Source organism: Periplaneta americana, chromosome 7 (assembly GCF_040183065.1).
Source record: "Periplaneta americana isolate PAMFEO1 chromosome 7, P.americana_PAMFEO1_priV1, whole genome shotgun sequence".
Classification (NCBI taxonomy): domain Eukaryota; kingdom Metazoa; phylum Arthropoda; class Insecta; order Blattodea; family Blattidae; genus Periplaneta; species Periplaneta americana.
This window is the reverse complement of record NC_091123.1, coordinates 174,469,959-174,486,874: the sequence shown is the minus strand read 5'-3', so window position 1 is coordinate 174,486,874 and position 16,916 is coordinate 174,469,959. Positions and strand designations below refer to the sequence as shown.

Sequence of the window (16,916 nt, the reverse complement as noted above, 5' to 3'; positions counted from 1 at the left end):
ATGTCGGTTCTATAACCCACCCATGTCTAAATGTAAACAGTTGGGGGGAAAATATGGACTTAAGTTATATAGTCTATTAAATAGTACTCTTATTAAGTAATTATGATTAATACGTAAATTTTAATAGTTAGTTGCACTGTGTTATACCACATAATTACAAAAACTAACATAGATTGTAAAAACCTAGTTTGGACTGTAATTTGATTTTTAAACATCTTCACGAAATTCGTTGTAACTCGTTAGGTTTCGCAGTTTATCCTTGAATAAGATATCGTTTATAAATTAATTTCATATTTTGAAAGTATTAATATTAATAATTATGATTTAAAACTGAATAACCTTAAGATACTTTTAAAAATAACATTTACAATTTGCGTAACGGAAACACTGCTACTGAACCTGGCTTACCCTCAGAAATATAATTAAATTATGAAATCCTGTCGGTATATAATGTATTTTCTTTATTTACGAGGGTCTATGCATCATATTCAATTGTAATACTAAGGGGTTACTAGTGTCATCAAAACTTGAACAAAGCTGGTATGACCAAGGAAAGAACGCTTAAAATGTGTTTATCAGAAGTGAGAAAAGATCGTACTTACTTTCAAATGCTTGTAGAAATAACTCATGATCCGCCTGAATTTGATCCATTCTTGGATTTTTAGATGTTTCGGGTTCCTTTTCACGTTTCTTTGGTGGCATTTTCCTTTCAAAAATTTCACTTTTCCCAAAAAAAAAAAAATTACCCAAACCCGCGAACCCCACTAACCACTTACCCACCGGTCACTCACCACGTAACAGTTTAACCAACACAACACTGAAAATTTACATTACAGCAGAAGACATATTGATAATTGTATTATTGGCAGCAATGATTCTCGTAGCGCGATCTCGTGAATATTTTTGACACTAACCCTTCATGCCGGGAAAAACAATACCGGTACCGATCCGGTGTAGCCGGTCGCTTAAACAGGGACGACTGGGAATCGCGTTTAAAAAGAAATGCACAAGTTTTCACAAGACTTAATAAAATTAAAACAAAATAATCAAAAGTAAATCGAGAATGTATGTAATTACTGAACTCGTGAAATATTAAGAACGTCTGAACAGAACCAAAGCGAAATGACATAGAATATTTATTGATTATTTTAATGCCTTCCAACAACTAGCGTGAGACACTGACCAAGAGGGCTGTGAGGTCTATTAAAGACCTCTTGCCACCGGCGTAGCTCAGACGTTTACTGATCGGGGTTGCGCTCGAGCGTTGGTTCGATTCCCGATTTGACTGATTAACTAGTCGAGTTTTTCTGAGGTTTTCCCCAACCGTAAGGCGAATGTCAGGTAATCCATGACGAATTTTCCTAATCTCGCTAACACCAATTCTACCTACACTAAATAAAATGAGCATACTTTAAGCAGACATATCTTACGTAACAGTATTTCTCGAATTTCTTCAAGTAAACCCAATTACAAAAATGAGGCACTAGTAAATTTTCTAGCATGCTAGATATACCACTCTTGCATTTAATAACAAAACGACCTTTTTTTTTAATCAGTTTTATAATCATAACTCATAAGTCGATTCGCGTTTTTCATGGTTCTTAAGTTAATGCCACCTGTAAGTGCAGAAGCATAGAGGAAGCAAGAAACAGTTATGGAAGTGTGTAGAATAGTATTTGTACCTGATCAGCAAAATTACCAAGAGGGAGGTTCTTGTGATAGTTACCTATTTGGTCTCAGCTTTCACTTTGAGAAATATGGTCATCTTACCTTGCGCTTACAATGCCACGTTCAGAAAAAACCGAGCTGTAGCAATCTGGGTTTCACTTGACAATTGTTTTTGTTGTTTTCTAATGCCAGGTGTTTGACAATAAAGTCATTTGACCTCTTGCACTCCAATATTTCTCAAAGATATTATCATGGTCAGCCAATGAAGCGCAGATTAAAGTGGTTAAATGGCAAGTTGTAGCCGATAACGTTTTGGTGGCTACTTCATTCACACACAACCCCTAGAATGTCTGGAGGACCACACCTGCTGTTGGTCAACGGGTTCATTGGACCTAGCTGGGAGATCTTGTTGATCACCAGCTTTCCCTCCTTAAGCCACTGGAGGACGATTTTAGTGCCATAGCAGGTCAGCACTAGGAACAGAAAATGCTCTAATGCCGTCGGGGTCGAAGAAAGTAAGAGTTCAGTCAGAGGACTGGATAGGAAAGGGTAAAGAGGGAATTAGGTATTGAATAGAGAAAAATTATATCAAATTCAGTCATTAACTCATCAAGCTGACCAGTGCTAATTGATGAGTAGCCCCTCCCTTTAGTTCAGCTTGTAAAATTATGCTTACTAACAGCTGCACCACGGGCAGGTAGGGATGGGGCATTGGGTATTTGTCCAAGTTGGTTCCTTAAAGCCTTCAATGGGAAGGATTAATGGCTCTCCCACCTGTATCCAACAGATACCCTTTTGCAGCCACCCTTGACATTTTAAATTAATTAAAACTTAAGCTATTTCATTAGCCTGAAGCATCCCATAAATGCAAAAATATCGCTCAAACATAGGGGAAGTATACAAAAAGTTACTTAATTTGCATAACTGGCATGGGGCTTAAATGGTGGTCCACTTCAACTATAATAGAGCCACCTATGTTAATATTGTAATGTCGATCGAAGTTATTGGATTACTGATTGGGGCTAGAGGGACCATCACAAAAAGATTCGCGCATTTTTGCAAGCAGTTTGGTCTAGGACAAACTCTTGTGACTGAAGTGTCTCTGTCTGCAGTGAAGGGATCTATAAAAATCCTAAGAAACCATCTCTACACGTAAATAGATTGATCTCTTTCCTATGGTGATATGCTCACGTAAGTTGGGTCTTGCAACTAGTGCTAAATAGACACTGTGATCACCTGATAGCAAATAGATACCGTACTAGGAAATTTTATGTTTTTTCTGGAATTAATGATCTTTTGTTTAGTCATCTTCAATTATTTATAATTGTGTTATTTCTTTTTCTTTTCCTTCTCCATTGTTTTTTTTTATTATAATTGTGTACCTACTATTTACTCAAAAAAACAACTATTTTTTGGTAAGCTTTGTCTTCTAGGCAGCCTTCACTTGGAGGAAGCTGAATAAAATTCAGAAAAATAATTATGTACATAACTATACAGAGTGTTCCAAAAATACGGGGCGTAATTTCAGGTATGTATTTCCCACATGTAGACAATCAAAATATTTCATTACAACATGTGTTCGGAAATGTTTTATTTCCGAGTTGGCCTTCACAACATTGAAATTCACCGGAACGTTTTTCTTTCCGCAGGTCGTTGCCGTCAAAGGAGACATTAAGAGAGCACTCTGACAGTTCATTCCGAGGCGAAGGTTACATTCAGTGTTGTGTAGGTACTTGGATCGAAGGTTTCCTGATCGATGGATAGGTAGAGGTGGCCCAATTGCTTGGCCTCCACGCTCACCTGATCTGAACCCTCTCGATTTCTACTTGTGGGGCCATTTAAAATCATTGGTTTATTTGTTTCCGGTGCCTGATTTGGAATCCCTTCGGAATCGAATTGTGGCATGTTCTGAGGACATACGCAATACTCCTGGAGTTTGGGATCGTGTTCGCAGGTCAATGAGACATCGATGTGAGGTCTGTATTCAAGCAGGAGGTGGACATTTTGAACATCTTCTGTAATGACAACGACCTGCAGAAAGAAAAACGTTCCGGTGAATTTCAATGTTGTGAAGGCCATAACTCGGAAATGAAGCATTTCCGGACACATGTTGTAATGAACTATTTTAATTGTCTACATGTGGGAAATACATACCTGAAATTATGCCCCGTATTTTTTAAACACCCTGTATAGCCTAAAAGCAAAATTATTCCAGGAGAAGCGCTGAAAGGTCTATAGGGTGACGGAATGTTAAGGCTTCCACCTCACAAAACTTCTCAGTGCTGTATCCTGATAAAGCAGCTCCAAAAACTAGGCAAGGAAATGGTTCTGCAATGGGTTCCAGCACACTGCGCATTGCAGGTAATGAATTGGTGCGTCAACTGGCTGCACCCTAATACTCAAAAATCATTTATTTCTGTTAAATTCAATAAAGAATTCCAGTACAAACAAAAATGTTTGAACAGAATAAAGGAATCAGCTAAAGATAAATCATGGGAACCCCTCCTCCAAAATGTAAACATCATCCTTGAAGAACCAAGAAAATCAGCAGTGGCAGCCTTCCGCCTTCTGACTGGGCATGATTGTTTGGCAGCTCCGTTAAATACAATCGGCATCTCCCTCTCACCCAATTATGTGTTATGTGGAAAGGACGTAATCATGGATAAACATCACCTGGAAAATAGAGAAGCTTTGCCTGTTCATCTCAACATCACAGAAAAATACTGGACTGCAAGACGGGTGATGACTATGGAGCAGATTCCTATGTAATTAAATATTATTTTTGCGTGTGGTAAAACACAATTAACAAAATTAAGAATTCCGAACATGAAGTTTCAAGTTCAAAACCCGAATTTTATTTCACATAAAAACACATATTTTCACAAAAAAAAAAATGTAAATACATATTTTCTGGAAATCTATTATAAACACATAAATCTTGGAGTTTTTTTTACTTAAATAATTTTTTACAAGAACTTTGAAACATTTTAAAACTAAATCAATTATGTTACTGAGAAGTGCGTTATCTTTTTAAGAATTCTTGGTTGCTTCGTGTTTCTAAGCGCTGTGTGGTGTATCCGTGATCCATTTTCGTAATAGTATCGCAGCAAGTTCTGAGAACTGCTAGGCAGCATATCAGTGTTATTATTATAGAATAAATTAATATGGACAAGGAGGAGAGATCTTGCAACACATAATTAGGAATGTTTATTGTTGCTGAAGATGATTTCATTCCACGCTTTGTTTGTGAAACACAACAGATAAAAGCTCGGATATGAACATTATTTAATTTAAACAAATCTCTCGCCTCTCGCTCATGTTCACCAAGTAAGGCAATACGTCATGTTGTGATTCCCTGTTATTGGGCTTCATCAATCGATATCCTTCAATATATATTGAAAGATGGTTGTTTAAAAAACGATTTGGCTTTCCTATTAGCAAATCTAAGCTTTTTGTGTGACACCAAAAAAAAAAAAAAACACTCGAAACATCCAAAAACCTGTTGTCTGAAACAGAGAGGTGCGTGCCGTGAAAATTAAACTGCACTCGCTACTAGGTTCAGAAGTACAAGTACTAAGGGACAAATTCCAGAATGTGTTTGGGAAAAACAGTGGATATAAAAAAATGTGTAAAGTTGCTCAAATATCGGAGGATGTGCCTGTAGGTGAAATTGATGGTGTTTGTGTTTGTGACATCACTGATGACTTCATTGCCATGATACCAGAGTATTGGCTACCAACCAACCATATGCAATGTAAAACATATTTGTTTTATAAGAACTGTGGAAATGTTAATAAAATAAATTACTTATACAATGTCCATGTAATTTATTTCTTCTTGATACAATGTTTGACATATTACAGATAAATTTTGTAGTATGCGTACTTAATTAATGCTAGTACTAATAAAATTTAAAGACAGTACCATAGTTCTCAAGCAAGTTATTGGTTTAAAGGAAAATATAATATTAACTGAATTGATGTAGGCTAATTATTAAATTATAATGTATTAATTTATTTTGAAATTATTATTGGAAAAGATTAATATACAATGAATCATCAACATTTCTCTTACATAAAAATAACAGGAAACAAAGATATCGCAAACTTAACTCATTTTTAAATGTGTAGCTACACACTTTGAAGGCTCAATTTACTGTTACTAAGAATATTAAAATTTATTTCACAGAACTGAAAGTCTACTTTTACAGCCGAAGTCATGCTGCAGGTTTCCATCTCCGTGTTGACTTCTCAATATACATTTTGTGGTTATGTTCGCATTATTATGAAACTCATGCGAAAGCTTACTTATCTATTATTTGCTTTTCTGGCGTATCTAGTATTCATAAATTGACATTATTTTTACTATAAAGCTTTTAAAACGCCTATATACTTAAATGATAACCAACAGTATATTCACGTAGTCAATGTTGGCAACCCTCCTGTTTGGAACTACGCTACGGAAAATTTAAAAAATGAATTATATCGTCACCAATTATGCTCAGACTATGTTGTGTATTTAATAACTATTACAAATAATTTATTTTCATCACATTTAACATTAAAATATATCCAAACAATAAAAGTGCCACTGGCACATTTGGGTGGTAACACTGGTTGCAACCGCAGCAAAAGTTTCAACAAAACCGATATCAAAAATGCTGCGGCTGCAACCCTGAGAACCCTGTTCACACATCGCTACTTTTAAGTTGCGCGCAGCATGGAAAAGTAGCGGGCAGCAGGTTCGGCAGCCGCTACTTTTCGGGTTGCACCGTTGTTCACACGTCGCAGTACAAGAGTTGCGCAGTTTTTTGTACTGCAGCGCTGCAAAAGTAGCGACGTGTGACCGTACCTTTACTCTCTTGAGATTTCAAAATTTCTCAAACAACATTTCCAAATAATTCACATAATTACCCATATATCAAAGTCTGGTACAATTATCTATTTGTAACATACTGCACAATACGTGTTCCTGCTAAACTACAAGAAGAAAATCAATGATAATGTGTAAGAATATAATCGAATATAGTAGCTACTGTATTACTTATTTTACACAAAGTAATTCATTATAATTTTTAAGTAACACTATCCAGTTTATTTTTACCTTCTTTGCACAACATATTTCGAAAAATAAAACATTTATAAAGGAAGAATATGCAACAAATTAGAAACATACCAATTATATTCATAAATTATCGCCAAACACACACAGATACGCCTACATGAAGTATAACTTAACAAAAATTAAAAGGCACTCATTATACACTATGTAGCAATGACTGGGAGGAAATATTTCTCCCAATGTTTCTTGAATCAGTATCAGAGAAATAATACTATGATATGTCATAAATAAAATGGCAAACAAAAGATTATTAATGATTACGTTACACAGATAATGCAAATAATTCCGAGGACTATACTGCAGATACCTACCTATCATGTAAAAAAGATTTTGCTAAAAAAAGTCTCAACAAGTGAATGCCAGATGGAAAAATAATAAATCATATAAAATCGCTAAGATTAGGATGGTTTGGTCATATAAATGAATGGAGAATAATAGACTGGTCAAACAAATATACAAATGGAAACCAATAGTTAACAGAAAGCAGGGTAGACCAAAAAATAGATGGGAGGATGATGTCCTGAATGATTTGAAATTGATGAAGGTGGAAAACTGGACAAAGATAGTTGGAAGCCGTAAGGAATGGAAGAAAGTTGTTAAGAAGGCCAAAACTTTCATCTGAGAGTTGTAGAGCCTGATAAAGAAGAAGAAGATATTGCAGATACAAGTCCAATATAAAAGAGAGGCCTATAATAATAATAATAATAATAATAATAATAATAATAATAATAATAATAATAATAATAATAATTACACGCATACATAGTATTAGAAACTGTTAACTATTAAAGAAAGGCTGGAGTTTCAACAGGTTTACCGCAAAAAAATTACTTCCATTTCGGACTGTCTCGAATTTACTCTGTTCTGCACCCTGAATGAACACATTTAGAACATTAAGAAATGCACTGAATTGGAAAATGTATGATATGAAAAAAAAAATCTCTATATGCATGTCCACAGATATATGTAGGCCTACATGCACGGATACAGTATACACGAATTATAGTTAGTTGCTAATGCCTCCACATAGTGAGACATGGGCACCTGTCAAGCAGAATTACCTTGATGACGGAATGTTTGGCGACAATGATGACTAGAGATATTACATTTCGAAGCGAGCGAGAAATGACTGGTAAATTTTGACTGAAGCCCTGTCATTCAGCGACAGTATTCTTATACCTACTGTAAATATACAACGTGGGCATTCGAGTTTTACTCTCTTTTTTTAGAGAGCCAAACTAAGGATTTTTGTCATTGCCAAAATCCATTGCCATGAAACTAGAATCCAATAGCAAGCATGGGAATTGCTACGTTTACTTTAAAATATACAAAATAAATATTTCCTTCATTCTTGTATACATTTGTGCCACTGTCACATATTCTGTGACACAGTACATGAGGACTGGCCACCAAAGGGAAAACTTGACATATAGAAACTAAACTGAGGCGATTCGATCCGGCATCAGAACTGGAATCCAGTGTGGCTTAGTGGATAAAGCGTCAGCATGTAGAGCTGAAAACCTGGTTCGAGTCCCGGTGCCGGAAAGAATTTTTCTCTGTTCTATCCATCCTTCATCACATGGTAATGCAGAATCCCTGCACGGAAATATCATACTACTTCGGTACATCATAATAATATGATAAGCGTAAGTAATGACTAGACTTCGTGGAATTGCCACGAGATTCGTAAGGTTTGCTGTGCACGCGGTATAGACTATGAGAAGGGGGCGTGTCTCTGATGTAAACACTGAGCAGTATACTGCGGTTACAATAAAAACCTGTATTCTGCATTCAAGAAATATAATGAATGATCATTGAAGTAGGAAATGTCTAAACATGTAAATATACAATTATTTTATAGTGAGATATATTAACTCTTAAAATTTAATGTAAGATACATAATCCTTGAATATGTACATTACAGTAAAGAGTTATGTACATTTTGAGCGACTGCAAAGTAACCTCCTCCGATGGTCACTTAAACAGTTTTTAGATTGGGAAAATGTACGTTCAACATCACAAGATGTAATACGTACATATTTGAAGAACGGAAAGTCACTACTTTTTAGTACACTAACTTCAGACGTCTTGTCGTGACCTGATAGTACATCATTTATAATACGAAGTTGTGAATAGGCAGAATTTTTAGCTATAATGTTTCTCAACTTACATTTCACTTTTTATGAAATTAGTGAATTGTTATTTTGGATAACGGTTTGTGATACTTTTAATCCACTATATGAAGGGCTTCTGAGAGTTATAGTTTAGACGATTCTAACAGGATGATACTTTTGGACACATTTTAAAATTAGAATCAATGACAGAATGTCTTTCAATAGCTATTCAGAAAGCAATGATTTTACAGCTGCAACAGCGGAACTGTCTGTGCTATCCAATGCATGAATTACCTCCATTATTTTTCCATAATGTTCTGCATAATAATTAACAACATCCAACCACGTTCTCCAACAGGTCAAGACTGGCTGCGGGGGTAAGGGTATTCCAGGAGTAATTGTTTGGAACAGCAACACTCTCATTGTAGTATGTTTGATTGAATTCTTATCTGCACTGAACAAATGTTAAACTTTGACTATTCCAACCACAGTAATGCAAAAACAAGTGCTTACATAGGTATACATTAGCTGTAGCTGCTCTATCTATTTGGACCGGTCACAACTCTTAACATGAACTGCTGCTACTATGAGACCGGGCGGTTGCTCACCTCTTCTATGCTACCGTACATCGGCAACCTGATTGCATGCTGTGTGTGGCAATTCAACGAAGTCTAGTAATGACTTAGTGATTTAAGAGGGTACTCATCCCATCAGATCTCGGCCACTTAGTCACTCGTAATGAGTACACCTCTGTACAAAGTGCGTTGGACATTGTGCCACAGTACATGAGGGTTGGCCACCAAAGAGAAAACTTGACAGATAGAACTTAAACTGAGGGGATTTGATCTAGCATCGGAACTGGAATCCGGTGTGGCTTAGTGGATAAAGCATCACCAAGTAGAGCTGAAAATCCGGGTTCGAGTCCATGTGCCAGAGAGAATTTTTCTGTTCTATCCATCCTTCATCATTTATTTTTGTAAGTAATTATTACTTAGTCAACTTACTACATAAAATTAAAGACTACATACAAAATTCGTTTGAACATTTAAAAAATAATAGAAAATAATCCAATACCAAAATAGTTACTGATGTGTAAGCTCTCTCCTACAGAAATATTTATGGCTAGAAATCACGAAATTGGACAAAACATGTTCATGAAACTTATCATGTAACTGACTGGAAATTATATAATTTTACCTACTAAAACAATGACAACCATCATGTTATAATTTAATTAATATTTAAATATGAGAGGGTTAAAAGCAAAGGGGTACAACTGACATTTCTAAGAATATGAGTTAAGTGCATCCAGGTCAAACTAAAGCATCTAAAATTTTAGTGGCAAAGGGATATATCTTTTAACCACATCACATATTAATATGGAAATAAAAAAGTCACTGAATTTACGAAAGCTTAAGTACTTTGAACCACACTTTCTCAAAAATAACAAGTGCACTTATACCCCTTTGTTTCTGACCCCCTTATATTATGCCTGAGCAGCAACTCTTAGTGTGGAAATGAATGTCAGCTCTGTGACGTGTCCCTGACTACATCTTCAAGAGCATCATTATTGTCATTTAGCAATTAAAAGAGTGAAACACAATATTTGATAGGATTAAATGTTAACATACGCCTGTCATTTATTAGTTTATTGCAAAAGATAGTCATTCAATTGTTTCTTTAATGCTCTAAAATATTATTTAATCAGTCACTAATAGTTAATGTCAGTTCTGTGACACATACTACAAGCGATATAAGAATCCACTGGATGACTGCAAGAGTCCAGAACAGGTCTTCAGTTGTTTGGTATGGGCCACAGTGTAGGAGTATGCAGTGAAAGGGTGATTTGTAATTTTTATATTAGAGAAAGAAAAACATATGTCACTGTTTCCCAGTGAGTACATTTATTACTATAGTCCCGACGCTGTTATTCCCAGTGTGAATCCTCTTTGCTTACGTCTTAGGAAGTGAAGGCTCTATAAAGTCTAGGTATATAGGTTGTATCGTTCGCCATTTTTGTTCTTTCGTTGCCGAGCTACCATACGAGGAATCTACATATTTGCCACACAGTTAAACATTATCATGTCGTAGCTCCTATGATAATAAATCAAACGCACTGTAATTCAGCAAATAACGTCTTCGTGTGCTTTCTGCAAACGCCAATGAAAGAGCCAAAATGGCGGGCGATTATATTAAGTATTTATCGAGCCTTAAGAAATGAATAACGTCTTCCTCAGCGAATCACAAGATGCACACATTTAAATGTAGCTGACCTGCAACGAGATTGGCTGCCGGAAATTAGAGCGACGGGACTATAGTCAGTTCTGAGATAGTTAAATTCTGTAAAAATGTGTCATGTAGATTTATGTAAACAGTCAGATATGAGGGTTGCATATTCAACATAATCTTAAACCCAGCAGCCTAATTAACATGAGATTTAATGGATAACAGATTGAAAATTGGTTTTTGTCAGTTCTGTGACGTCATAGAATTGACATTTTTGTGGATATTATTATATAAATTGTAGAATAAAATAAAATTCTCTTTTAAATAATCGTGGCCAGTTACGTAACACTGATCTACACGTTAACAATAATGTACAGAAAAAATAAACTAAATAAATACATAATTTAAAATATCTATGAAACATATCTCATTTTGTCCGATTTTGTAAATTTTAGCCTTATGTTATATGTAATGTACTCAACAAGTTACAAGTGGTTTGTTATACTGTATTATGTAATAAAGTTACAACATATATTATTCTATCATTTTTTGATAGCATATTCTTGGTAAGATTTTAAATGGGACGAAGTTTATCTACGTCGAAGAATACAGGAATTCCTATGCAGACTGGTCCCAGGCTAGCCTCTACCTAATAAAATCTGTTGGCTGGTGATGAGTGATCATACGCTGGCATATGGACAGGTCTGTTCACACTCCTTCCATTGCTTAGCTTCCTCAGGATGGGTGCTACAGACTACAGTAAAACCTCGATAAGACGCGCCCGCTTATTACGCTATCCCATGTAATACGCTTTTTTTTTGTCTGGTCCCTGCACATTTCATATATAACGCCTTTATAAAATACCCCGTTTGTTGCACTCAAGTCCCGCATAATACGCTGTTTTTGTGGAATATTTCCGATGTAATTTTCAGCAATGTACTGTAACAACAATGAATCATTTTGGCCATTGAACTTACTGGTGCCATTAACCTGAAAAGTATTGCATTCGACCCTTTACCTGCGCATTTAAACCTTCATACTATACAATACCCCACCCTCTTGTTACGCTCTCTTACTCGACCCTTTACCTGCGCAGCTTACAGTTACAATAATCCACCCTCTTGCTAACCCTCTCTCTCAAGCAACATTCCTCACTCGACAGTAATAAAATTCTGGAAATTTTTGCTGGCCACTTTGTTATCTTTTAGTGTATTGAAGTGTCTGTGTGATTACAATGAGTGTTAAAAGAAAAGCACTTTTTGTGTCTGAAAAATTGGAAATCTTACGAAAGTACGATGAAACCAGTACTCTTAATCAGAAACAACTGTCTGATTCATTAGGAATCCCATCATCGACATTAATAATGATAATAAAAGATAGCGACTCAATCACTGCAGCTGCGACATCGGGAATGTGTAAGCGCAAGAGAGTAAAGTGTGGTAAACATGAGGACTTGGAGAACAAGCACACGGCAAACAACTATAAACGACTCTTTTCGAAAGAATTAAGTACAGTACATATATACAGTATCGTAAATGTCTTTATGCTCGACCATGCCGAAATGTACTAATTATACATCTGGTAGCAGTCCTTTAATGCATGTCATTAAAGTACACCTACTCATTAAAGTACAGGTCTTCAGCCAATGATAACTGAGCTTACATGTGTTCAGCCAATGACAAGTCAGCTTTGTACCGTTATAAAACAGCAAGTATCGATTATTCTCGGATATGCAATCGAAAGAGAATTAGCGAAAAGTCACGGAGGCTGGAAATCCAATACTGTCGCAGAAGGTTATGTTCTGTTACTATAATAATTACCGTTAATTGTAAATAATATTCAAATAAATTCAATTTGTCATCTCGTTTTTCAATGTCGAATTCAATAATCAAGGTTATAATATTATAATATTATCAAGTTTAACGGGACTACGTCAAGGTCAATGACATTATTGTTCCTCGGAAAAAATCAATACTTTCGCGTCTGCACACATCTCACAATTCACGACCTAGAACAAGGTCACTTCCGATCTTGTCAGTTACAAATAAAATGTATACATCTGAATACCGGTAATTTCAAGTTAGAAATATGGTCGAGCATAAAAAGTCGTATGAAACTCGCCTATAATGGTAATTAAGAAGCTCGTATGAAAATTATGAAACTCGCTTGTGCTCATTTCATAAATATCCATACTCGATTCTTAATTACTATCATTATAGGCTCGTTGCATAATGTACTATTAACGTACAGTACAGTAATTATATAATGGAGTAATACTGTATTACCTTTCATGAATCATGTATTTCAATAAAGAAAAATGCTAATAGATACTGTATATAAGTCAAAATTAGTATACCCGCCTAATACGCAGTCCCATTTAATACGCAGTTTACACGAGGCCCCTTGAACAGCGTCTTATCGGGGTTATACTGTACTATCAAATAAGCTGATGGACCATGACTACTTGAAACCGATCTACATAGGAACACTTTGTATAACTATAAATCTAGTGAAAAATATCACTGCTTGCAAGAAATGTATTATAATATTTTTTATAAAGCATAAAAAGAGAGTAACTACAGATCCTCTGATGTACAATGATCACTATTAAACATTACTTATGTGATCTACCGTAATAAGAAGATACTTAATATACACAATCATGTAAGATCATGACATTATAGAATGGATATATTACGTTCAATATTACTAGATGCATCACATACATGCACAGTTACTGTAAGTACAGCATTCTAAGACAACTTTTGCTTTATCTATTGCAAATACTGCTAACAACGTGTTGAAATGTAAATTTTACGATCTACACACTATTTGCTGTTCTCCTTATTAAACTATTTTAGTAGCCAATCAGTACAAAGACGTGTAATATGGTGTTAAAATATTTTTTTTTATAAACGTCTCATCTCAAATCGATGATGTATTGAAGACTTTATAAATGTCTTATAAGTTTATAACATAAACATTAGGAAGTTTCAATGGACACATATAACATTAAAATAATGTTGTTTCTTTTTAATTTCAATTCTCATTCTTAACATCCCCTTTACAATGTTCAATACAGTTTATATAACAATGAAACAGGCCGAAGACCTTAATTTTTGAGTACTGGAAATGATAGTTACTTGACTTACTAATTAATAAAACAAGCATATATTATTATAGTCTCTTAAATAAACTATTCTTGTATTACAAAAATAAATAGATAAATATAAGATTTTAAATAAGTACATAAGAACATACAGTATTCTGGTTTTTCATAAATACATTGCGGCTTTTAAATGTACACTTTCAATCGTATAAGTTAATTATTACGGCATAGATTGCTATGTGATAACTGATAACTAAGACTCAATAAATAGACTATGAATATACGTAAATTTAAATTTTTCAAGTATCGTCTTTAATGATGTAAAACATCAGTACCTACACCAAGATGTTCACTACTCTTTTTCCCCACTTGATCATGAGATTACAATTTAATAAGGCCAGTCAAAAAAATAAAATACTTAAAAGTAGAAAGCATTCAAGACATAAAAAGTCGACGTATGATGTAAAGTAAGAAAAAAGAAGCACAACAAATTAACTTCTCAACTACCAATTCACTATGTCTACTCTACATGATCAAAATTTAGTAGGCCTTATAGTGTTTTTCTTTTTTTCATTCTGAGTATGGCATAGAAGTGCCCATAAACCACATATTATATCAATGAACATGAAAACAACTAATGTCTTAGCATGCAGGCTTTCACGGCCGGTGTCTAGTTGAAACGGAGCTTTCGGGCTAAGATGTCGTGGTCTACTGGTGCAGATGTTACCAGACATTTTGTTTACTACTGCGGCAGACATCTTCAGTGGTTAGGTATCCTCGGTCGAAGTCTTCTGCTCAGGATACCTAACCACTGAAGATGTCTGCCGCAATAGTAGACAAAACGTCTGGTAACATCTGCACCAGTAGACCACGGCATCTTAGCCCGAAAGCTCCGTTTCAACAACTAATGTCGCTAAATTACACTTTCCAGCATTCTACTTTCGATCTTACGATCAGTATGGTCTATTGTTTCTAATACGGGTTAAAATAATTGACAATAACATAAGCTAAATATTCTTTCAAGCACGTTTTATAATTTCAATGAGCCTCCACACATATATCCAGACAAAATTTTCATTTTTAACCCAGCGCTGCTCATTATATGAGTATTTTGCTAAGCATCAACTTCAAATGACAATCACATAAGAATGGAAGGGATTGCAAGTTTGTCCCTCTGTCTAGCTGACTTTTCATTTTTAACCCAGCGCTGGTCGTTATATGAGTATTTTGCTAAGCATCAACTTCAAATGACAATCATATAAGAATGGAAGGGATTGCAAGTTTGTCCCTCTGTCTAGCTGACTTTTCATTTTTAACCCAGCGCTGGTCGTTATATGAGTATTTTGCTAAGCATCAACTTCAAATGACAATCACATAAGAATGGAAGGGATTGCAAGTTTGTCCCTCTGTCTAGCTGACTTTTCATTTTTAACCCAGCGCTGGTCGTTATATGAGTATTTTGCTAAGCATCAACTTCAAATGACAATCACATAAGAATGGAAGGGATTGCAAGTTTGTCCCTCTGTCTAGCTGACTTTTCATTTTTAACCCAGCGCTGGTCGTTATATGAGTATTTTGCTAAGCATCAAATTCAAATGACAATCACATAAAAATGGAAGGGATTGCAAGTTTGTCCCTCTGTCTAGCTAACTTTTCATTTTTAACCCAGCACTGGTCGTTATATGCGTATTTTGCTAAGCATCACATTCAAATGACAATCACATAAAAATGGAAGGGATTGCAAGTTTGTCCTTCTGTCTAGCTGACTTTGTAATACTGGTGACAGACTACAGTCACTAATCGCAATCGGGGTTGTAGTGTGTCACCGTCCCGATCGCGATCAGGAGCTTAATCCTGTTTCCAGAACTAGATAATCGCGCTGAGGCACAGCCCATTTGACGAAAGTAATATTTTAGTAATCTTTGGTTTCGAATCATCTTGATTTATATAATTTCGGAAGTCGTGATAGCTTCTGCTCTGGAATTTTGTTACCCATTCCATTGTATTATATGAAATATAACCGAAAATGAATGGATAAAAAATGACATTTGGCTACCATTAGACGTATTGGAGAAATTTAATGCATATGTGAGAATATAAAAACAAATATATTAACAAATGGCAGACGAATTATTCATATATGGAGTCAATAGAAGGCTGTTGAAAAAGTTTCATTTCAATAAATAATGAATTACAAGCTGGAACTGATTTCTTTTTCTGATTTTTAATTTCAGTCTCCATTACGATGATATCGTTGAGGTTAGGATTCAAGTAAAAAATATGTTTTATTACAAAATAATATAAATCTTAGGCTTTAAGGTATAAATTATATAGGTTATAAAATTTCTTTCCAAAATAATATAAATTCTATCAGTTTAGATTATAAAACATGTACAAATTCTAACAAATAAATTCCCATATCAAGCTGCAAAAAACGACAAAAAGGAAAAACAATGAACAAACATTTTAAGTATGTACATAGAGAAAATGTTTCCTCTATGGTGATTCAGCTGTTGACCAGACGGGACCAAGCGTGACCTAATGTGTCTACACATTTTCGGTAATCGCGATCAGAGCTAATTGCAATAATGCTAATCGCGATTAGCAACTGTAGTCTGTCACTAGTATAAGGTTGGTTATTACCGCTAGAAGAATTTTCTTCGAACAATACACGGTAC

At 35.1% G+C, this 16,916-nt stretch overlaps 1 protein-coding gene across 1 annotated transcript in view; it reads right to left on the bottom strand.

Annotated features, from left to right (window-relative positions):
• Su(z)12 (Polycomb protein Su(z)12) overlaps window positions 1-781 on the bottom strand; it is a 62,159-nt gene extending 61,378 nt beyond the window's left edge. The window contains exon 1 of the mRNA XM_069831942.1: window positions 603-781. Coding sequence (XP_069688043.1) covers window positions 603-702 — 100 coding nt within the window. The 5' untranslated portion in view covers window positions 703-781. The remainder of the gene's footprint in view (window positions 1-602) is intronic.
• Between the last annotated feature and the right edge of the window lie 16,135 nt (window positions 782-16,916).